Source organism: Ictidomys tridecemlineatus, chromosome 7 (assembly GCF_052094955.1).
Source record: "Ictidomys tridecemlineatus isolate mIctTri1 chromosome 7, mIctTri1.hap1, whole genome shotgun sequence".
Taxonomy (NCBI): domain Eukaryota; kingdom Metazoa; phylum Chordata; class Mammalia; order Rodentia; family Sciuridae; genus Ictidomys; species Ictidomys tridecemlineatus.
In genome coordinates, this window is record NC_135483.1 from 30,396,248 (window position 1) to 30,422,217 (window position 25,970).

The 25,970-nt window shown below is 30.2% G+C and overlaps 1 protein-coding gene across 15 annotated transcripts in view; it reads right to left on the reverse strand.

Annotated features, from left to right (window-relative positions):
- Positions 1–25,970, reverse strand: part of Oxr1 (oxidation resistance 1) — a 381,332-nt gene that overhangs the window by 48,972 nt on the left and 306,390 nt on the right. For 10 of the 15 annotated variants that reach the window (XM_021724665.3, XM_078016782.1, XM_078016783.1 and 7 more), the window contains 4 exons: positions 15,569–15,651; positions 10,802–10,909; positions 9,728–9,841; positions 4,954–5,106 (listed from right to left, as the gene is read on the reverse strand). In XM_021724665.3, coding sequence (XP_021580340.1) covers positions 4,954–5,106; positions 9,728–9,841; positions 10,802–10,909; positions 15,569–15,651 — 458 coding nt within the window. Of the gene's footprint in view, positions 1–4,953; positions 5,107–9,727; positions 9,842–10,801; positions 10,910–15,568; positions 15,652–20,420; positions 20,544–25,970 lie in introns of all 15 variants that reach the window. The other 5 variants (XM_078016784.1, XM_078016792.1, XM_078016786.1 and 2 more) reach the window with 2 other exon arrangements.

Here is a 25,970-nt window from a genome sequence, read left to right on the forward strand (position 1 = left end):
ACTGAAAAAATTTATCACCAGTTGAATTGCAATATTTTTTAAAAATCTTCAAGTACAAAGAAAAATGATATAAGACTGAAATCTGGATCTATTTTTTTTAAAAAAATGGAAAGCAGAGAGAATGAAAAAGAAGTGGATAGATATAATAGTTTTTCCTTACTTTTAAAAGCAAAAATAATAATGCATTTGGAGTTTATAACATGTAGAAATAAAAAGGTAGAACAATAAGAGCACAAATGTTGTGGGGGAAGGTCTGACAATACAGTTGACCCTTGACATAAAGAGTTTGACCTCCATGAATTCTCTTATGAGCAGATTTTTTTGCATGTGATTCATAAAAATTTTTAAAACTTGGCAATTGAACTAAAAAAATTAACAAAAACTGTGCCTTGAATGCATAAAATATTTGTATATAATAGTCTATTATTAATTACCACAATATACAGGAATCTTGTAAGTTAATATTTTACCAAAATTTAAATAAACACTCAATAGACAAAAATACACAGCACCATTTGCACTAAAGAAAAATGAAAAAAAAAGGAAAGATGCAGCATTAAGTCATAGAATATAAAACTAATTACAGTATATATGTATTACCCTAATAATTTTGTAGCCGTCTCTCCCATTGGTATTATGGTGGGCTTAAGTGTTGAAGTTATCTGCTTCAAACACTGAAAATCTAACAAAAGAGGTAAAAGAGTTCTACAAATAAAACTACAAAATACTAAAAAAAAAAAAATGAAGACCTTAGAAGATGGAAAGATTTCCCATGTTATTGGATAGGCAGAATTAATATTGTCAAATTGACCATACTACCAAAAGCACTATGGAGATTTAATGCAATTCCCATTAAAATTGCAATGACATTTTTCATAGAAATAGACAAAGCAATCATGAAATCCATTGGAAAAATAAGAGGCCTAGAATACTCAAAGAAATCCTGAGCTAGAAAAGCAGAACAGGAGGCATCAAATACCAGACCTTAAATTATATTACAGAACTATAGTAACAAAACCAGCATCAAAACAGGCATAAGACCAATAGAATAAAAGACACAGAACAAACCCACATAAATACAGTTAATCTCATACTAGACAAAGGAACAAAAAATATACATCGGAGGAGAGAGACTTTTCAACATATGGTGCTGGGAAAACTTGAAATCCCCATGTAGTAGAATGAAATTTAACCCCTATCTCTCACCTTACACAAAATTCAATAATTCAGCTCGAAATGGATCAAAGACCTAGGTGTTAGACCAAAACCCAGCGCCTACTAGAATAAAAAGTATAGGCCCAACACTTGAACATGTAGACTTAGTAATAGACTTCCTAAACAAGACTTCTAAAGCACAAGAAATAAAAGAAAAAAATCAATAAATAGGATGGTATCAAACTAAAAAGCTTCTTTACAGCAAAAGATACAATCAAGAACATGAAGAGAGAGCCTACAGAATGGAGAAAATCTCTGCCATCCATCCCTCAGATAGGGTTTTAGTTTCTAGGATACACAAAGAATTAAAAAACCTTAACACCAAAACAAAACAAACAAACAAAAAACCCCCACAAATAACTCAATCAATAAATGAGCAAAGGAACTAAAGAGACACTCTGCAAAAGAAGAAATATGAACGGTCAACAAAGGTATGAAAAACTCTTCAACATCTCTAGCAATTAGAGAAATGCAAATTAAAACTACACTGAGATTTCATCTCACTCCAACCATAATGGCAATTATCAAGAACATACGTTAACATGTTGGCAAGATGTAGGGAAAAGGGTACACTCATACATTGTTGGTGGGGCCACAAATTGGTGCAATCACTATGGAAAGCAGTATGGAGATTCCTCAAAAAAAAAAATAGGAATGAAACCACCATTTGACTCAGTTATCCCACTCCTTGATATATATATTCAAAAGAGTTATAATCAGCATACTTCGGTGATACAGTCACATCAATGTATATAGCAGCACAATTCCAACAGCTAAGCTATGGAACCAACCTAGATACACTTCAACAGATAAATGTATAAAGAAATGTGGTTTATATACACAATGGACTATTACTCAGCCATAAAAAGAACAAAATTATGGCATTTTCTGGTAAATGGATGGAACTGGAGACTATCATGATAATTATATAAGTCAACTCCAAAAAAATAAAAGGCCTAATGTTCTCTCTGATAGATGGATACTAACACATAATAAAGGAGGGAGGAAGAACAGAAGTTCATTAGACAAAGGGAAATGAAAGGAAGGAAAGGGGGATGAAAATAGGAAAGATAGTAGAATTAATCGATGTAACTTTCCTATGTACTTATATGAATACACCTAAGTGAATTTTACCATTGTGTACATCCACAAGACTGAGATCCATTATTACAATAAGATATATTCCATTCTTGTATAAATATATCAAAATAGATTCTATTGTTATGTATAACTAAAAAGAACCAATAAAAAAACAATGTGTTACATTAATCATCTCTACAGGAGTAGTTATCTCTCCAATAAATTATACGTGCCATTAAAATGAAATTTCTTGCAGTTCCATTCACTTGTCTCACAATATATAATATATATAACACACAAAATATGTGTTAATCAACTGCTTGTGTTATTGGTAAGGCTTCCAGTCAATAAAAGGCTATTAGTTAAGTTTTTGAGGAGTCAAAAATTATAGTGGATTTTCAACCGCATGGGGAGGGGCAGTTTTAACTAACTCCTATGTTGTTCAAAGGTGAACTGCATACTTTTATAACATTCTTACACAATATGTTAACTAATTTAATATTATTTAAATTACATTATGACATATTAAAAATATATACTGAAAATTCTAAATGAGTCACTAATAAAGTGCAATGGGTAATAAGCCAGCAAAGGAGATAACATGAAATTATAAAGTACTCAATGCCGCAGGGTGCAGTGGTGCACACCTGTAATTCTGGCAGCTGGGGAGGCTGAGGGAGGAGAATCAGGAGTTCAAAGCCAGCCTCAGCAAAAGTAAGGCGCTAAGCAATTGGGGAGACCCAAAAAAGGGCTGGGGATGTGGCTTAATAGTTAAGTATCCCTGAGTTCAGTCCCTATTACCAAAAACTAAAATACGTACATACATACATATTTAGGCTCAATGTAAAAAAATGGAAAAAGATAAAACACGTTAACACTTATTGAAAGGAAGCTGAAGTAGATATAATACTATTCCCAGAGTGGGTTTCAGAGCCAAGAATATTACCAAGAATAAAGAGGGCCTTTCATAATGATAAACAATTCAATTCATCAAGTCAATATAAATTCCTAAACATTATTGCACCTAATAGCAGAGTTTCAAAACACACACACACACACCCCAAAAGAAAACTGAACTGCAAGAAGAATAGGCAAATACACATTACAGTGAGATATTTCTACATCTTTCTGTTAAGAAGAAATAAAACAAATAGAAAATCAGCAGGAATACTTAAGAACAACACTATCACCCAACTTGACTTATGTGATTTATAATATATTCTACCTACAGCAGAATACACATTTTTTCAAGTGCACATTGAACATTTCTCGAGACATACTGTATTCTAGACTTTAAAACAGGTCTCATCAGTGGTATACTCTCCGATGGCATAGAATGAAGTTGGAAATAAGTAAAAGAAGATAACTAGAGAGGCTGGGGTTGTAGCTCAGTGGCAGAGACCTTGCCTCTCATATGTGAGGCACTCGGTTCGATCCTCAGCACCACATAAAAATAAATAAACAAAATGAAGACATTATATTCATGTATAACTAAAAAATATTTGTAAAAAAGTATTTAGAAAGTTCCCAATTTTGGAAATTAAAACAATCTAAAATATTCAATGGGGCAAAGAAGAAATCCAGAGAAAATATATTCAAATGAATGAAAATACTACATTATCCAGATTCTGGGATGCAGCTAAAAGACTGCTCAGGAGGAATTTATGCACTAAATGTTTGTTATTTCAAATAGTTCATGAATTCTGACTCTAAGTAACGGTTCTCATGTATGCCTGCAAAGTCAGTATTAAGTTATAGTCATTTTCCAAGTAAAACCTGGAATTTATTTTTCAATTCTGTATTAATTTACAATAATTCCTTTGAAAATTAGAAGTTTTTCCTTGAAAAAGCAGCCAGGTATGGTAGATAAAACAGATTCAAACTATGAATTCTGACCATAATGGAGAAACCTTGGCTATGTAAATCTTTTCTGATTTTTTTTCCTATGAAGAAGAAATAGGACCTCCTATTTCACAAATTATTCTGAATTGATCAATTAATTAGTATACCTCAAGTCATTCTGACATATAGTAGGTACTCAATAGTTTTCTTCCCATTTATGTGTTATAATAACTTTACAAAAGTAGTATTTCAAATAGTACTCATTAATGATCTATTTTTTCTTACATGCTTCTTGAAACATTCTAGAAATAGTAATTAACTGCATTTTATAGTGAATTTATTTGTACTCCATTACCTTTAACAATTGTAACAGACCACCAGACTTTAGGTTATGTGAAAGGACCATGCTGACTCAAGCTAGGAATTATCTCAAATGCTTTTTTTTTAAAAAAATTATTTTTTAGTTGTAATTGGACACAAAACCTTTATTTTATTCATTTTATTTTTATGTGGTGCTGAGGATGGAACCCAGGGTCTCGCACACAAAGGCCTTTTTAAAATATTCAGGTATTTGGGGCTGGGGTTGTGGCTCAGTGGTAGAATGCTTGCCTAGCATGCATGAGGCACTGGGTTTGATCCTCAGCAAAATGTAAAAGTAAAATAAAGACATTATGTCCACCTAAAACTAAAAATATATTAAAAAAATATTCAGGCATTTGCTAATGTTGGTGAGAAAAAATGTAAATGGCAAACTGTCATGTTTTAGTTAATAAATTAGGCATGATTAAAAGTTTTCTCTAAAATGTCATCCATTACCTTGCCACTGGTGATATATTTGCAATTGATTTTAAGAAATTTCTCAGTAAATGCTTCTTCTTCCTCAGAAGTTGAAGATACCACTCGTGCAGGTCGAATACCAGTAAAATTTGATGAAGGAGCTGCTTCTTTTGGATGGATTACATCAGTATTCTTTAAAAAAGAAAAAAAGGCACTTTAGAAAACTAAATAATAAACACATTATGAAAGTCAAACGAACAGTTCTTCCCAATGTACTGTTCTTTCCTACTACATTCTGGAGGTTAGCCCAAAATGTTCTTATATAAAAAAACTATAATAGTGTTGTTTATGAAAACAATAGTAAAGATCTCAAATACAACTTAAACATACACTTCTAGTGATTTCTTAAAAGGGAAATATTTGTGTGGGTATATATCTATACCCACACAGGCACACATACAAAATATGTAAATTAAAACATGCATAATCATCAGGAAAACATTAAAAACTACATTACTTGTACTCTAACCCCCACCAGCATCCACAGTGAAGCGTTTATTAAAATACTGTTCTTCACAAGATTGTACAATACCCATCAGGTTTTGGGAGTAGAGAAGAGGTGAAAAGCTTGTATTTGTTGCCTAAATATACAGTACAACGCATTCATTGGAATACCATTAAATTTCAAACTACAATGTTTGGTTAGATTATAGTTTAAAACTTTTGGTGCCATGAACCTTTTTCAGAATAGCCTATGAATGTGTTCTCACAATGTAATTGAATGGTTCAAATAAAAGATAAAAGAAAAAAACATTATTGATATACAATTATCAAAACATTTTTAAAAACTGAAAATTAGTGCATACGTTTTTTAATACACTAACAAGACCTAATTATAAATAATATAATGTGTAATTATAATGTTGAGTATAATTGTTGTTCAATTACTGAAAACCACATTTTGTGATGTTTACAACAGGAATAAAGTGATCTGAAAATATCTATGCATTATATTGAGGAGAATGCCACAGGTATGCCTATTATTATATATTTGCCATTTAAATTCTTATTTATTCATAATCTTAATTTTAAAAATATCTGACTACACTTAAAATTTTTATATCCAAGTTCTCAGACCCTTTAAATTACTACACACAATATCCTCCCACAGAAATTCAATATTCACTTGAACACTGTAAGAAGGGTAGATGGATTCCCTTTAACCTTTTTAAAAAATATGTCCACAGAGGCATTTATTTCATACTTTATGAATAAATGTAACTGCCTTATGAACAGTTTTCATAGAAGCAATACTTCTCAGATTTGAGTTAAAATCTGTCACTTTGTAACTTCTAACTAATAATTTTAATTTGGGTTTTAGAAATAATAAAGAAGACTGCCTTCTTTTCTGTCTCATAACTGAGATATTGGAAAAGACAGCAAACATTACAAAACTTTTTCTAACCTAATGAAGAAATGTAACTTCTTCAACCCATATAGGGCAGACTTTTTAAAGGAAATTCACACTCAGCTAAATTCTGTAAATTGACAAATGAATAAGATGAAGCTGAGATGCAAATCCATGTTACCAACACATGTTGCCAGTAAGTTTAACTGTTACACTATAAACCTTCCCTTTCAAACTTCCATCAAATGACTGAAAATATGTCAAGAGAAAAATAGCTGATGTTGAACCACCAGAAAGGCCCAATGCAAGCTGGCAAAAAGCTATCAACAAATTTTATGACTGCTCAATTACTTCCAAATTAACAATAATATTATTATGTAATATGTAACCCCAACTCACAAGACAAGACCGATATAGATATCTGAAGGTACATTATCAAATGTTTCCTTAAATGAAAATAAACCACGCTGAACAACATGATCTCCTAGGTTCCCTAAAAGGATATAATTCTATAACTCAGTATCTACAACAATTCTGATTTTTCAGTGTAATCCTATTACATGAGTTAGCTTGCAAATGCTCAAAATATAGCACAAAAGAGATATTTTCTTTCAGAAAGGTCAAAGTTGTTCAGAGAAATTATTATCAGACAGTATTACAACTTACATAAATTTACATTATGCAGTGTTTACGTATCTCAAAGTAGCTAGTTTTGACTGATACTAAGAGATGTGATTCTTAATATAATTGTTTGAAGCTCATTTGAGGACTTTCTTATATTTCTCTGTGTAATTTCATTTCAGTCAATGGAGAATAAAAGGTCCTTAGAAATCCAGACATATAAATATCTATCTAGCCCCGATATTGCCCCATATATACAAGTGTGAAAAAGCGAAGTATTACCAGGACAAATTGTTGAAAAAGCTGAATCAGAGTCATTTTTCATGTGATAACTACACATTATTAAAAACATAATTTATATAATATTACCATAAGTCACTACCATAAACTAATAACTCCAAATTCTTCACTTGCCTTCTTGTCTTGGTTTTATTGTGTTTTTGCCCCTTTGTGGTTGAAAATTTGTAGAAATGTTCTCTAGTAACACAGAGGTAACACACAGGAAGTTTGTGGAGGAAAAGCCATACAGGCAGAAATACCATCAGTTTTCATACAACATATATATGCTAAATAACTTAAAAGAAAATGTTTAATATTAAAGCAATGTATGTTAATTTCTCTGTTTAATATGACATATAATGAGTACCATTTACTTCCTATACCTTTCAGAATTTATTACATTCAATTTCTTAGAATCAAGAAGTTGAGAATGCTAAAAATCAAAATCCAAAATAAAATACAAAAAAAAATATATGCAATTGTAACAACACCATTAGTGTTATACAAGGAGCTTTGGATCTGGCTTTCAGTTTTCTAACAACCAGGTTAAATGCAAAGCAAGATCAATTTTTTATTCTAATTATGGAAGTGATGCATCCATTTAGAATCTAGAAAAAAAGTGTTGCTCAGTACTTCAACCATTTCTTATGATATTGAAAATACAGGAATTTCTTGTATATAAAAGAATTTCTTAAAATCTAAATAAATAAAAAGTCATATTTTAAAGCTCTATTTTATCAGATATTAAACATAAAATTCTGTTCTAAAAATTTAAGACCAAGCCATGATTCAGGCATAATATATTAAAAGCACATAATAAATTATAATTCCCAAATAAGTTGTTGAATTTAAGATAAGCTAAAATTTCAAAGTTAAACTATATATAACATATAAGTATTATATATTACAGTTTTTTTATTAATCATATGTTTGGTACTTATATTTACATAACTTTATTATAATATGTAAGCTTTACATTTAATAAAGTACATATAAGTTGCAGATATTTAGATATTAGGATTTAAATTTAAAATTAAAGTTAAAATTCTAATTTACATAGTATAAAAAAACAGGTATAATACATTTTTATATAGTCTTAAAATAGTAGATATTACTGTTTAGAAATTATAAGTTTAAAAATACATAGAAATACAAAGAGAAAGATGAGAGGTTATGACTTATTTAAGTATGGCATATGTGAGAGCAATTCTTAAAATGGGACTTGATATGGAAATATTCCTAATCTGAAATCTGAAATGCTCTTAAAATCCAAACTTTTCTGAGTACTTCCTTGAGGCCACAAATGGCAAATTCAGCACCTGATCTTAGATGCAGTAAAAACTATGGCACACTGAAAATACTGTATAAAATTACCCTCAGGCTACATGTCCTAAGGTATATATGAAACACAAGTGAATTTTGTCTAGACTTAGACATCTCAATACATATATGGAAATATTCAAAAATAAGAAACCTAGTCAAAAGTAGAGATGCTCAACCTATACATTCCTTTTGGGTGACTGCATTCTAAAGTACAAGGTTTCCATACTGACACAAATAAGATACAACAAATAAGCACTGGAAAAAGACCTCACATCTGTCTCTTTCTCTCGTATATACATGTACAAGGGAAAAAGTCCTTGATAAAATAGTTATCAATAATAACATTTAATTTACTCTATAAAAAAGAGGAATATGATGAAATAATAGGGATCAAAAAACTCAAAAAACTTAAAAATGAATAAATGTAGGCAAATTAATAATTTGTGTTTTGTTACCAGTTTGGTACTTGGTATCCTAAACTTTATTTGCATGCAAATTGAAGAAGAGAAGAAAAATGAGCCACAGAAAGATAACAGAGCAACAAGGAAGATGTCCGCACAACAATCTAGCTATTTAATGGAGAAAGTATCATATGCAAATACTAGGTCATTATGAAAATGAAAAAATATGATTGGTATTAACTTATATAGGAAAGGCAAAGAAAAATATAGTTCCTTTCAGAGAGTTTAATCAAAATTATTACATAAAGTCTCTTCCTGGAAATTTGTTTGAAAATGTAACTTACATACAACACTCATTCCTTAGATATGCTAGATAAATTAATCCATAATGTTATACTCAAAAGAATGATTAAGTTAATAAGTTGTTAAAAAGGCAGTGTATCAAAAAATGTAAGTTTTCCAAGTACTAGTATATGCATATTCACAGAAACAAATAAAATTCAAATTGGATATGGACTTCTTATTGTGATACTCTCATGTATTATGTAAAATTCCTTTCAATATTAAATTACATGGAGTTGATGAGCACCTATGGATGATCACCACCAAAAGTAAATCAAATTTAATAAGAATATTTACTTAAAAAATTAAAACTTGCCACTTTAATTAACAAAAGGTACTCTCTTGTTTTAAACATAGTCAAAGTAGAATGAAAAAACATGATAAATGTATACACAGTAATATTTCTTCATAGCCATCATGAAAAAGCAGAGATACTTACAGTGGTCTTTTCAAATTCGGCTTCAGATGATGTTGGTGACAGAGGACTTATGGGACTTAGAGATGGCGAACTCTCAACACTGGACACATACTCAGGATCAGGAACATATAAAACCTGTAAGAAAGAAATCACATAAAGATGAGTCAAACTGAAATGTTAATAATCAGATGATGTCCTATAAGCAAATACAATTATCAAAATAGGGAAAAAATAAAACTTTCAGATTATAAGAATATTTTTTTACCATAACAGGTCTATGGAGTAAAAGTAAAAGATATTTAAAAATCAATTTAAACACATTTGATGAACATAGTACTGACACATGGTGGGGAAACAATAATTTTCAAATACTATAGGTAGTCATCTTAAAGGCAATTTGGCAATAGTATAAAATCAAAATCAAAATTAAAACTGCACATATCTCTTTGACCTAGCCATTCTACTCCCAGAATTTTCCCTACAGAAACATGAATAAAATTAAATATGCATAAGAATATTCATTGTAGCCACATTAACATTAGCCAAAGCATATTGTGACTGAACTGATATACATCAGTATGTACACATGAAAAAATCTGCTGTGCTTAAATAGAACATTTTCCAATCAACAATAATTAAATTTAAAATGAAAAAAAAAAAAGCCCTAAAAATAAAAAAAGAGAATATTTCTAAAAGTAGATGTGACCTGGTAACTGGAACTGGCTGCTTTTGAAAAGGAAATTAATGAGAAGGAAGCATACATTACCATTAAAAATGTTGACATTTTAAAATCTAATCCATGTACTACTTAAATACTTTTGAAAGCTCTTTAAAATTATATTTGAAAAGATAATTTAGAATTAGTTTTAGTATATATTTAAAAAAACTCAGACAGACATAAATGACAATTTTGTAGAAAATTGAACAATCTGACAAGATCTGTTCCAATCCTAAACCATCCATAGTATCATATATTATTTGTTCAAAGCATTCATAAAATTATTCTTATTACATTTTCTACATTATAAACTACTAGCAATAAATACTTTCTACTTAATGATTCTAAATATCAACACTTTTAAAAGAAGGTAATACCTGTCCAGTAACAACTGCTCGGGAGAATAATTTATTTAACTGAACAAGCTCGTTGGGCGTTGTATCAAATTTCAGGGCTATACTATTCAAAGAATCCCTTGATTCAACCTGTTTAAGAAAAAATATAATGAATCATTTTAATCTGTTAGAACAAAAACTACATTATAATGTTTAATGAGTATTAACATATCTATAAAGCAATCTTAAATTTGATTAATAAAAGGAATTTTTATCTCTGGAGACAGCTGTCAAGAAATATTATGTTTTGTTAACAAATAATCTCAACTTTTTATAATATAGAGTATATATGCTTATCATAATACATGTGGACCTCTAATTCAAGCTATTTCAAAATATCAAATACAATTTACAAAACATAATGTGTACTTTACAAAGTCATTAAAATACTATACTATTCCTTTACATAGTTTCTAAAATATATGGAATTTCTAAAAATATAATCATTGTATTTTGGCAAAGTAAACCTATATTAAAATAAAAATGCCATTTCTAATGATTTTTCTGTATATATTCTGCCATTTATATGTAAAAGTAAAATATTTAAATCAAACTTGATCAATCTTCTTTTGAATTAATATAATTTCATGAATTTTATATTTAGAGAAGTTATAAACAATGGAATTTTACTAATCAGACTTAAAAAACTCAACTGATCTGTCAATATATTCTATTGAAGTCCTCCTTGTGTAAGGCATTTGAAGAGAATAGAACTAAGTGCAACTAAGTGGTTTTAGTCTAAAAAGAATTTATAATCTGATTGGAAAACAAGATAGATAAAAATGGTTATATTAAAGATGGAGAAAAATTTACAATAGAACAGCAAATGCAACTGAAAGTTTTGAGTACAGACAGTGTACTGTGTACTCTAAAATTGTCCAGGAAAGGGTGTAGGAAAGTTTTAAAACAAACACTTGAAGAAAGGGATACACTGTGAGAAATTGAGAGAAGTAATAGAATTTTCAAAGTGAAGATGTGTAAGTTGATTCTTGAAGAAGGGGCAAGAATAAGAGAAGAGAAAAAAATTTTTAAAATGAAGGTAACAGACATGGTTAGGAGGTATAAAAATATAAAGCACATTTGTGAGATATCTCCTCTTCCTCTTAAACCATCCAGAGAATCTTCATGAAGCACAGATTTTTAAAAAGGTTATTAATTAGAATTAAAACTCTTACAAAGCACAGGATTGAAAAGGCATTTAGAATTAGGTTGAAGACAAGTTGGAAAGTCAGAAAAAGAAGACGGTGTGTTTTAAATAATAAACAATATTTTCTTTACTAGCTTTTATAGAATGAAATTTATGCAAAATAATGATCTATCTCTGCATCCCCCATCTCATCTACACAATGAACTACTTTTATTGAAATAATATAAGTTCTCTGCAACAAAGTTATTTTGTAGTAACATCTATAAGTTTACATAGAACTCTCATATAATCATAACTCTTAATCATATTACTTATTTTATCTTCACAATGTCTGTAAACTAGGATAACTAAGATTAGTTAAAAAAAAACACAAATGGTTATAAAGCAAAGGAATTTGCTTACGTGGCACCTTATGATATTATGGCAACAATCTAGGATTAATGGGACAAGAGAATGGATACAGAAAAATCAATATAACACTATTGCAGATTAGGTTTAAGGTAACAAAATGTAAAGAAATAGATCAAGGTACATAATTTTCAACTAAGATTAAAGAGTTTTTAATTTATAGATTAAATGGAGTTTTTATAGTAATAGTAGTAGGACAGGAAAGGAAATGTGAATAAGCAACCGATACTGACTCTAAAAATTCCAAACTAGATAAATAACAGACTGAACAGAAATAAGAAAATCTGATATTATTCAAGGATGGAAGAAAAAAAGGTTTGCTATACTTTTTAAATATGACATGATACTAGGAAATGTAAGCACCCCAAAAATCAGGAATAGAAAAAGTCTGACCTTATTCTAAGTAGCTCATATAGTAAAGTTATTAAACTCTGCAAGTAACAAAATGAACATTAGAACAAATGAGAAAAAACAAGGGACCACTCATATTTGGAATCAAGAAGAGATGAACAGCCAGTGATGCAGATGGAATATATAACCAAAATGATAGCAAGAATACAAGGGCAATAAAGGATAATGATAGTAAAATGTAGTACAATTAGTTTCAAGAATAAAGTAGGGTTCTACGAAGAGAAAATAGAGACAGAAGGAGAGGATATAGCTGAAGATAACTAATGACTGAAAATTTTTCTGGAATGTAAGAATGATGATTCCTAAGACTGAAGAGATACAATAAACAAAAGACAAATAAAATATGCTATATCTAAACTTATTGATGCCACTACAGAACTATAAGGACAAAGACAAAACTTTAAAAGTAACCTATAAACAAAAAGATTGCTTAAAAAATAAAATAACAACAGAGTACATAGGACAATCAATTAATACTCATTGTCCAAAGACTGGCAGAAAAATAACTATCAACTTACAAATCTACAGACAGCTAAACTATGAGGAATGAGAGTACAATAAAGATTTTTTGGTATATAAACTGATTTTACAACTTCAAGTTCTCACTGAAAGCACTTTTATAGACCCTCAGAAAGAAAAGTAAAAGTAGAAAGAATGATGAACAGGAAGCAACAAGAAAAAAAGGTCACTGTATTTGATAACTGGAAAGGCATTTCAGTAGAAAAATATAGGAATATTAAGTTATTAAAGGAAAAAATATGTATATCATTTTTAAGTTCTACTTATAATTCCCACTGACAGTGATTTTATTCTAATTTTATAAGTAAACTGACACACATATGTGTACAAATTATATATATGTGTAATGTACACATATATATACACACACATATATGTACATATACACACATACATATGTAGACATACATGATTTTAACTCTAAGGTTACCTAAAGTACAGATTAATTTTATTACTCTATATACAAAAGGTTTGTAAATATATTTAAGGTAGATTATAAAAGTAGGAGACTATAAAACAATAATCTCTTTCTTAGTTTTAGAAATATATGATTCTTTTAGAATCTGGAATATGGAAAACATAAAATGAAAAAAAAATAAAGCTCTAAACAAACACCTGTTAGCTGTTTAATATGATTTCCAGCAAATACTTTATTTTCCAAAGGCAATTTATAATGCTAGAGGAGAGGATTTTAGGTTTCAATTAACCTTCTCTACAAAAATAATGGTCTTAATTTAATTTTAATTTTACCACAGATACTCAATTACTTTGATTACAAAGAATGGTAAATTCCTAAGTTCAATATTAACAAAAATTTTACAATTCTTCACCATCATGATTACATGTTTAGATTTTTTATACCGTATAACAATAATTTGATGTCTTAACATAAGGAATACATCAAATTATTTTATTCACTCTTACTATTTAAACTTACTCTCTTTTCCATCATGCAGGTTCAAGCATACACAATTTTAAGTTTTATAAAATGCTTTACTAGATTCCTTTTGAAAGTAGTAAATTAATTCTACCTTAAATTAACTGGTTTCTAACCTTTAAAAAGTAAACCTAATATATCTGATATTGTCAATTATATATTACATGAAAATTGAATATAACTCAAAATTTTGACAATTTGTTTATCTTTATGGATTCATGGAAAATAACCAAGAGTCATACTGTCAAGTTTCATGAAGAAACAAATGCTATATTAACATTTTAAATCACTATTTTCTTCATAATATATTAGAAAAGCATAAAATAAAATTAAGCTCAGGGGGCTGGGGCTGGGGCTCAGCATAAGCACACTTGCCCAGCATGTGTGAGGCACTGGGTTCAAATTCTCAGCACCACATATAAATAAACAAAATAAAGATCTATCAAGAAGTAAAAAAAAAAAATTAAAAATTAAACTCAGCTAAAATAATTTCTTTACAACATGTCAAGATATCTAAATAAACAATTATTTACACTCCACCAAATAAGCAGCACACCAAACACCAAAGTCAATTTCTCACTTCAGTTTTCTATAATTGAATCAGAAATGGAAAAAAAATTGACAGCAGGAAGATTTGACTGTCACTTCAATAACAGGAAAAAAAACTCCACTTGCATAGCTAAAAAATCAAACTAAGTCTATCAACTTATCTTTTAAGTATTTTTTTTAGTGGAGTGGGTAAACAGGGATTGAACTCAGGGGCACTTGGCCACTGAGCCACTTCTCCAGCCCTATTTTGTATTTTATTTATTTAGAGAAAGGGTCTCACTGAGTTTCCTAGTGCCTCAGTGTTGCTGAGGCTGGCTTTGAACTCTCGATCCTCCTGCCTCAGCCTCTTGAGCAGCTGGGATTACAGGCATGTACCACACCACCAAGGTCTTTTAAAGCATTTTATCTGTCATTAACATTATCATTAGCACTACTGGAAACATAATGATAGTCACATTTCTAGAAAAAGCAAATATTTTCCTAAAAGTCTAACCTAATAGAATTATTAAAGCATAAGAACTTTGATTCACAGTTAAATTATCATTAATATTAAATTTAATTTGGTGGAAAAACATTTCATAGCTCATAGTAAATTTTCTTATTAAGGAAAAATAATCCTAAAAAACTTGTTACTATTAATAAAAGTTATCCAGAGGGAAGTACAGATTTTTTTAAATAAGGCAATTAACAATCTTTGCCATATGTGTAGCATGAACAGAAACTGTCTTAAATAACATAATTACAAAGTTAAGTCCGTTTTTTAAAAGCAACAACTTACAGTATACTCAATAGTCCCTTTAGGTTTCTGAAAAGACATCCGTCTCCCATCTTTCTTGTCTAGGGTCTTTTTTTGGCCAGTGTCTGTAAAAAAAAAAAAAAGAAAAAAATGAGGCAAAAGTCCTATTAAGTTCATTTTCCTTTCAGAGTAATGTAAAGAAGTGCTGAATAGAACTCACTGGGCAGATATCTAATTCACAAATAATACAGCTTGCTCCCTGGGACTCCCTGCTCTAGAGAAAAAAAAATGACTGCAAAAAAAAAAAAAAGAACTGACCAATACAAACCACTATAGTAATTAGAAGTCAATTCAAAACATAAATAACTGTCAACAGAAAAATTTATTAAGTTATTAAACACTAGATTATGGGTCATTATTTCTACATTATAATAAGATAATTTGAAAGATATTTTAAAAATATATTTGAAGATATATACATGTATATGCTTATGTATTTGTGTATGTGTGTGTATGTGTATATATACAAGTCTTATAGAATCTTCTCTAAAATACAATAATATTGTTATCTTCCTTATTTACACAGTGAAGTAAATTAAGGTTTGCTTTCATACATGAACATTTCACGTATTTAATTTCAATTTATGTATCAATTATTTTTCATTTGCTTATCATGACATTTCATTTGAATATTTCCTTATCATTAACATTAAGCTAACTTGTTTCAGTTTAAACTTCATACTAGGCTTAACCTTATCTATACTTCAATGCAATTAGTACAATGATTTATTAATTCTACTCTCAACTAAACACTTAAAAATGAATAAAATGGAAATTTCTAAAATGCTAATTTGAAAACTCAAAATAGTAAACAGAAAAGAATGCTACATTTACCTAAGATTAAAAACTAGAGTTTTCAAAGACAAATTAGTTCCACCTGAGCTAGTTCTAATCTAGAGAAATGTATGTTTTACAGTTCTCCCTCTATCCAAACTTGACTGATATTTGAACCACACTAGTTTATTTACATGTATCTAAGTAGCCCAGTTACTGGGTGAATAGTTTAATGAAACATATTAATAATAACAACAAAGTTTGAACCCCACAAAATCCAGTTAGCTCTTTAACGCTTAAGAATACTGTCCTAAAACCTTCCTGATCACTCAGGATAATCCAAGTCTCATTATTATTTCCTCAGTATCTTTACATCCTACACAGCATCTGGAACAGTTTTTGAAATTATTATCTGTTTTTAATCTCTTCCACTAAACTGTAACCTTCAAAACACTGCCTTTGTTCTACGTTTCCTCCTCAGTGCTTAACAATGGGCCTAACATGGCAAACATCTAATTTGAATGAACTGAAGCAACAACTTGATCTGTACCTAGAATTATAAGAATTCTTGTTTTTTAAAAAAAATTGATTACATTTCCCATAAATAAAAGTAGACAGTTACAGTTCATATATTACAACTGCAGTGAAAGTGTGTTTATATACACACATATACAAATCCAATTTTTATGTTCTATAAATTTATTCTTAAAATTTGAAGAGAAAAAAAGATAAGAACTTAGGTGAAAAAAATGGGGCCAAATATATAGTCAGAGAATTCACAAAAGATCACAAAAATGGCCCTTAAGCTTAAAAGATATTTAATTTCACTAAAAATTTGAGAAATACAAATTTAAATTGCAAGATATTTCTCCCCTATCAGTATGGTAAAAATTCAAAAACTTGCCCACACACTACTTGGCTGTAAAAAAACAATAATTCTTTCATATTTCTAATTTTAATGCAAAATGCTACAATTGTAATGAAGAAGAATGTTATTTTTGCTCATCAGAAAATTTAAATCTTTTCTGTGTTGAATAGCTTATACTTAAATTTGCTTCTCTGGGAAAATAAAACTATTTTAAATTAAGTTTAAATAGTAATTTATTACTGTATTTTCAAAAATGGCAGAGGAGTCAAAACCATTTTATTTTCCAATTTAAGTTTCTCTTAGCAATGCAAAATACAATTATAGATGACTTTCACTAATAATGTAACTCTCCTTATCTCATTTTTAGCAATTATCAATAGTCTACATTTATTTTGAATAACCCTTATTTGAAATTATTGGGACCAGAAATTAATTCAAAAATCAAATTTTGAATTATACTGGATTTAGGGATATTTATGTAGAAGATCAAAAAGTTTCAAATTTTGGAGCAGTTCAGACTTTGGTTTTTTGGATCAGGAACACTCCAACTTTAGAAGCTTTTGAACCTGTGTTTCATAATCTCCCAAGGTTAATTATACATTTAATCACAATAAAATTGCAATTACTCTAATTTTCAAGAGCTCACCATGGAATGCCATTCAGGGAAAGAAAATTAATTAATATAATAATCTCAGAGTTTAAAGTTTGAAAACAAACTGAAATATTTCATAATTTAAAACTATAAAACATTTTGTAACAATTTTATCTATTATAAAAATAGTTCCAAGTATTAATTATCAATATTAGGTTTTTAATAAACATAAATGCCAGAAAAAAATGATAACTGTTCACCTTTGTCTATCAAAAAACAATACAATCAGAATCACAGTATCTGAGAGTTCAAAGTGATCACCATTGTTACATAAGTACAGTCTCTTCCTGAGTAACTTCAAAGTATCCTTTAAAGACAACTGTCAGCAAATATAAGTCTGGATGGGAGCATGGAGAGGAGGAGCCCTATTCTTCCTCACAAAATTTATTGCAGTTTAGAAATACATACTCACCGTTGTCTATTTAATAATAAAATGCAGATGATGTTTACCAACTGTCTACTACACGCCAAGCACTTTTGTAGTACTTCACACATATTATCTCTAATTCATTGACCCTATGAAATATGTATCATTATTATCTCCATTTTATAACTGGGGAAATTGAGACAGAGAAAATTAACAGCAACTATACAACAACAGCAACAACAAAAAATAGTGATGGAATTCAAACTCAAGTCAATTCAGTCTGAAATAACTGTTCTGCTATTTAAAACTACTCACTAGATTATCAGCATCATGAGGGCAGAAGACACACTTGTTAGTTACACCAATACAGACAAGTGGTTCTCAATCTCATAGATGTTTGCCTTCCCTGACCCCCAGAAACAGCAGGCAAAGCTTGGAGACTTCTGCTTACTCAAATTGTGGGCATGTTACTGTTCCTAATGTACAGAAGTCATAGCTATGCTAAAAGTTTTGTAATGCACAGGACAATCTCCCACAACAAAGATTTATCAGTCACAAAATGTAAATACTACAGAGGCTGAGAAAGCCTGTCGCATACCCAGCACATAGTATTAGGCATGGCATACTACTGGTGTTCAATAAATATTTGATAAAATGAATAAATAAGACTTTCCCTGAGATATCATCATCTTGATATAGTGGAAAGATAAAGGGAGTTAGATTTTATCAGTGTTACCAAAAGCCAAAACCTTAATTATGTAATGCATATGTTCTCTTCTATAATGAATACTACAAGTTTTGACATGGTCTTCTAACATGTGAACCCTAAATATTTTGACTTCTACTCTAATTTTCATTTACCCAAGTGCTATTTAGATAGTACTGATTAATTTGCCAATGATAATTTAAAAATTTTATCTTTTGTTACTGATTTCTAGATAAAGTATTACATGGCAAAATAAAATATTCAAAAGAAATTCAAACTTTTGAAAAAACGTTGTAACTTGCTTTATGACTATATGTAAATTTAGCAAGTTAAAAAAAAACCACATATATTACCCTGTTGGATGTAGTGTTTTTTTTTGTCAGTGTCCCTATGCAGAAGGTCAAGTTTGCTACTCTGTTGTTCAAAACCTCAATATCTGCATTGAGTTATTTTTGTGTGCTTTTTCTGATGGATACTGTTAAAATCTCCCCGAGTTCTTTAATTCTTCATGTGTCTTCTACATTGCTTTCTGTATTTTGAGACCATATTATTGGGTTCATGAGATTATATTTTTCTGGAAAATTGAATATCTTCTCAGAATTTTTAACTTAAGGCTGGATTTGTCTAATGTTAATATACCAACTTTCTTTTCATTAGTTTTTGCCTTTATTTTCCAATCTCAATCTTTCTGAATCTGTATGCTTTTGATATATCTCTAAGTAGGTTCTTTTTATTTCTATTTGTTCTGTTAAGTCTTCTCTCCTTTCTTGTATTCATTGGATTAGCATTTGTTAATTTTTCATTTTCCTACCATTAATCTGGAAGTTACATATTTCCAAGCCTGGAAATCAACAATTAAATAATTCTTTTAGTGGTCATTCCAGAGATTACACCTTGGATTACAGCTTGGATTACTAACATATAAATTAGAGTTTAATATTAAGTAGTAATTTTGTTTTCCTTTCACTTTCTTTTCCTTGTGTTACTACCAAGATTTACATGCAATATTTTGTTATGCACCCTTATTACACGTGTATATAAAATCATAAGAAATTATAATATTTTTAAACATTCAACATTTAGTTTTATCCTCATAGCTATCACCTTTATTGCACCTCTCGGTAATTTCATAGGTCACAGTATTCTAGGATGGCAAGTACTTTTAAGACTTTAAAGATAAAAATCAGTTGTGACTGTTTCTGGTGGAAAATCAATATCAATCTTAATACTAAATCATTAAAGGTTTGGGATTATTTATTTGAATTGACTTTAAGATTTTGTTGTTGTTGTTGTTGGTCTTTAGTGTGATTTCTACCAGTGGCTCATTTTTGAATCTGTGAAATAAAGTCCTTCTTCCGTTGGAGTTTTCAGTCATTCTCTTGTTAATGTTTCTATACCATTCCTTCTTCTCCTTCAGGGATTCAAAACTCCTATGTTAGAAGTCCTCATTAAATCTTTTGAGCTTACCCTCTCCTCTATTTTCCATTCTTTTGTCCTCTGTTTATTCTGGATATTTTCCTCCAACTTATCTTCTAATTCATTAATTCTTCTGTGTTGTCTAGATTGCTCTTAAATCCATCCACAAAAGTCCTAATTTGGGGAATTATATTTTTCAGTTATAAAATAGGCATTTTTCTTTTTTATAGTTTATAATATTCTCAATTAGCTGAAAATTCTCAACAGAGCCATACTAAATCCAATAACTATATCTAAAGTTTCTATAGGGCTGATTCTAGTCTCTGCTGTTTCTTATATCTTGTTTCACCATGTACCTAATTAGAGTTTGTGTGCTGAATACTAAATCTGCAAAATTTTCTATAGAAATAATTTGATATACAGAGCTACATTTTTCCAGAGTATTAATGTTTGTGTCTATCAAGTACTCGAGGATATTATCAATACCAGATTTTTTTGAATGAAATTGTAAAAATTTTGATGAAGCTAAATATTATCCCACCACAAGAGTCTATCTACTTTGGTTACAATCTTTTTTTTTTTTTTTTTTTGGTGCTGGGGATCAAACCAAGGGCTTTTTGTGTTCTAGGAACATAATTCTACCAGTGTATCTCCAGACTTTACTCTGATTTAAAAATCTTTCACCAAATGCTAAAAGATTTGGGGTTCAAAGTACAAGAGATTCTTCCCTCTTCCCTATAGTGGGCCTTGCACTAAAACTCTTTTCTGGAATCAATGCTTTTGAAAGAAAGAAAAAAGAAAACCTCAAAGACAGGTGCCTTCTCTTTAGACTACTGTGTCTTCATTCAGACCCTAACCTAGTCATACCAGTTAACATTCTGATAATATCCTTCATAGAATTTGCTTTATTTTGGCCCAGTGTTTTGTTCTCAGGGGGGTTGTCTGAATTATCTAGAGTGCTATTACCAAGCTCAGAAGTCCTCAAAAATTTTAAAGCAGAAAATTAACAAAGCAGTATCTGACCTTTAAAAAGATCATTTTGATAATAGAATGGGAAAGAAAACTGGAGGATAAGAGCAAGCCTGGAAATCAACAACTAAACTAATATGAGATCTAGTTTCCATGTACTTAAAAATTCTCATTATAACTGAACATTATAATTTCGGGAGTAGCTACTGAAAAAAAAAGTTTGATGATTTTTTTAAAAATATGGATTGTATATTTTATAATATAGAATCATTTCAAATAATATAAATACTTTAAAACTATATTCTGAACTAAAAAAGATACACTGATTATAGCTTTTCTGATTAACTGATCTTCTCTATCATGAGGTACTGGAGGAAAAATGTCTGTATTTGGGACTCTTCACTCTCTATTGACTCCTTATTCATAAAGGAAACAAAACAAAAGCCTTCAATTTTCTTTCAACTCTGTACCCATCCTCTCTAAAATGTTACCCCATCTCTTTAATAGTTGAACTTTTGAAAGTACAATCTTTCACTGTCCTTGCTCCATCTTTTACTGATTCCACAATGCGCTGAAATCACTTCTCTGTTCCCCAGAGTTCACTACGTGTGCTTTGGAACAAATAAGTTATTTATTTGATTTGTTTTTCTTTTGGAGAAGGGGGTGCTGGGGTTGAATGGAGCAACATCTCTTATTTTGAGAGGGAGTCTCACTAAATCACCTGGAACCTCCCTAAGTTGCTGAGGCTGGCTTTGAACTTGTAGTCCTCCTGCCTCAGTCTCCTGATTGGCTGGAATTATAGGTGTGCACCATTGTGGCCCGCCTGATGGATTTATTTTTTTCTTCTAATTTCATTTTACTTAAACTCTGTGAAGCTTCCAACCAATTCCTTCTGCATGCATCTCTATACCTTTATTTGAAAACATTACACCTCTCTTTGTCTCCTACTTACTAATATCCCCCTTTCAGCATCCTTTTTTCCTCCACCAAGGGCTTTTTGGCAGCCCTAATCTAAGTGAAAGTGCCATGATATAAAAGTCTATATAAAGCCTTACTACTTAAAAGTATATTCCAGGAACCAGCAGCATTGCATCAGCTAGGAGCCTGCTGTGAATGCAGGATCTCAGGTTCTTTATCAGACCAGCTGATTCGTGATTGATTTGTATGCACAATGAATTTGAGAAATACCGTAAAAGAGATTTTGAAGGAATCAAACTGTTGATTGGATAATTGACAAAATAAATGTTATTTACTAATAACTTCCTACTTAATGACAGCTAATACTAACAGTTTTCAAATCTCTGTCAAACTAATATAATTGTTTCTAGGCAAATTTTCTAAATTAGTCATTTTGATAGACTATATTTTATGGTTATGTTGTATTTCTCCCTGTGGAGAAATATAAAATACACCTCATCATTCCACTGATTTTACACATAGCTATATGACTTGCTTTGCCACTGGAATAAGAACAGAAATGGTATGAGTGTTCCAAGGAGAACTGTATAGAGCTGACAATAAATTTGTTTTCTTTTCACTCTATCTCAAGACCAGAGATGTTCTACAAAGGGGTTGCTCCATCAACATGAAATCTAGAGGAAAGATGTAATTTCTAAAAGACTATTGCCCATATACACATATGTGGCAGGCACACAAGTCTGACTATTCCCATTTCTGTTCCTGGTTAAATTATTGTTTTTTAATATATAAGAATTATTTCAATAATTCGTGTATAAAAACCAAATTACTTTCCAGAGGGAAAAAGAAAACAGTCTTTCTTGCATGAGAACACTTTACTGAAACCACAAGAGTTAAAGTATGTCAACTGTATCAAAATATGGGCTCAAGATGCTAAAAGTGCCATTAAGAAATACTGAACAGAAAAATTTAATTATAAAAATAAAGTTGAAAAAATTTTTTACAAACATGAAAATGTAAACATAATATAATGAGAAATATCAGAATGTGAGGAAAAAATGGGAGATGAAATTGCTAATCTCATATCAAAGCACGTTTACTACAGCCCATGTAAAACTAAAAAAAAAAAAAAAAGATCTGTTGATGTTTTTAACAGGTTACCAACCTGTTAATGTTTTTTTCTGAGAATCAACCTAACTTCATAGATGTACTTTGAGAAATTAATTTCTCATGATAATGAAGTATGATCTTTCATTCTGTTACTTGCTCCTTGTATTCATTCATCCTTGCTATAGTTATATACACATAGAGGGGATCCCAGTAGTAATAGCTACCCTAATACTTCTCTGGATGACTAAATTTAAGGTGATTTATAGTTTACTCTTTACAAGAACTCCTTTATAGATAGTATGCATCCATTTTACTACACAAAAGAAAAAAAAAGAAAAAGGCTTTTTTGACTGTACACTTCCATGTAAAATCCAATTTTAGCAAGAACCTTCTAAATCAGTTTAACTGGAATACCCTCTACCTCCAGATATCTGATCACCTTCCACATAAGATCAGGAATCTCATCCTTCTCTGCACCCCAGAGGTGAAGTCTGATTATCCTGTTTTTTTTTTTTTCCAACAAGAATTCCCTTTACTCCTGTTATTACTTACCTCTTCGTAATTTTCCATCCACCTACTCCCACCTTACCTCTTGGCTATAAATTCCTTCTTTCCCATACTATATTTGAAATTAGGCCCAATTTCTCTCCCTCATTGTGAAATTCTACAACCACAGCCTATATACTTATGGCAACAGTCCTAAAATCTCTTATCATGCTTTAATAAATGTTATTGAATAACTTTTCCTTTGAATCCAGAATCCAAATTCCTCAATTCAGTTCCTTATTTGTACTAGCCACATTTGATGTCATATGCTACTAAATATCACAGATACAAAACATTTCCATCATTGAAAATTTTTAGTACTATTTCAGAAAATACAAACTCCAGAGCCTTGACTATATAATTGAAAATTTATACTTAAATTAAAACCCTATCCCTCAGTTCAGACTATGAAATAACTGTACATTTGGATGATATTGTCCCCATACAAAACTGCCATTACTAATTATTATTTTGGAGTTATACCACTAACCTAAATTTAAGAATAGTGTTTAAAAAATAGCTTTCTGAATTTGCAATCTGCACATACTAAAGTGATAAGGTTTTATATTTGTTTTTTGCTATATTATAGAGTACCATGAGAAAATTTTTCTCTTTATTCTTAGTTTGTGGATAGCTGTGTTTCTCCTGCCTGCCTAAGTAACAAGTTTATCTTTATATTAGGGCCAATGTTATTTATGTCTAGTCACATTTCCCTCTTTTACTGATTGCAAGAAAACAAGAGTAAATTTGGGGGCTTTCTCTAACATTTGTCTGCACTTAAAAAACATGTTCCTTTTTTGTATTAGTAGCACTCATTGAATAAAATTTATTAAGAATTTCTTAATATAAGTTAACAGGTAACTATGAAAGGACCTTTCAGAGTAGCCCCTTCTCTACCTTATAGACAGTTTCACTTTCCATAGCTTCAGCTACTCCCCCAGTTAATTACATTTCAAACAATATTAAGTGAAAAATTCGAGAAATAAAAAGTGTTAAAACTCCACGTTGTTCCAAGCAGCATGATAAAACTCATGTCATCCTGTTCTATCCTGCAACAGATATATTCCCTTTGTCCAATGTATCTACTCTATACATTACTCATCCACTGATCACTTAGTAGTCATTTAAGTCATCTCAATTGTCATGGTACTGCAGTTCTGTGTTTAAGTAACCTTTATTTTATTTAATAAAGGCTCCAAAGTTCAAGAGCAGCCAAAGAGAATGTTGACTGTTATCAGAAGTCCATGTCTTGGTTTACTTATTGTCCATTATTATCAAAAGTGAATTGTTAAGAAGAATATCAACTTCAGGCTTCTCCTTCAGGTATATACACATTCAGTATATAGAACTTTTGTGCTATAATATGAAAAAAAGAACCCATTACATAATTTCTTAATGAGTTTGAAATTTAAAGTCAATAAAATATAATTTGTTTTGTTCCTAGATTAAGCTTCGTGAAGGCTACCTTTTAAATTCAGCTCTATATACCTTTACAGTCACAAATAGTAAATAATTTAAAAATATATATTTTATCAAAGTAAGAGGCAGGGAAAATACCCAGGTTAAAAGAAACCTACTTAAAATTCTAACTCACAAAATTGAAGCATCAGGGATAACTGATTTAAGAAAAAGTATTAAAGCTTTTCCCTGAGATGCAAAATAATTCAAGTGATAAAATTTTAATGTCCCTATTTTACTTCATTCTTCATAAACTCTATTTAATACACATAGACACACAACACTCATCAATGTGTTATGTAGCAGCAGGTTTAGATGACCAGTTTAATCAACAATTTGCAACTAAAATCTTGTGGTTGGTAATAAAAATGCTTAAGGCCTAACATTCAAAGTTAAAACAACTGCTGACTACTAAGGTCAGCACTTGTACACAGAATAGCAATCTTAGCAGAATTGGTCTCATTACTACTTCCATGATGCTAACCACTACTATACTTTCCCACCAAGGGGCAAAGGAAGACTAGGATGGAAATATAGACTCCTTCCCTTCTCACATCCCAACATCAAAGGAGTTATTCATTAGGACAGGGTGGGCAGGAA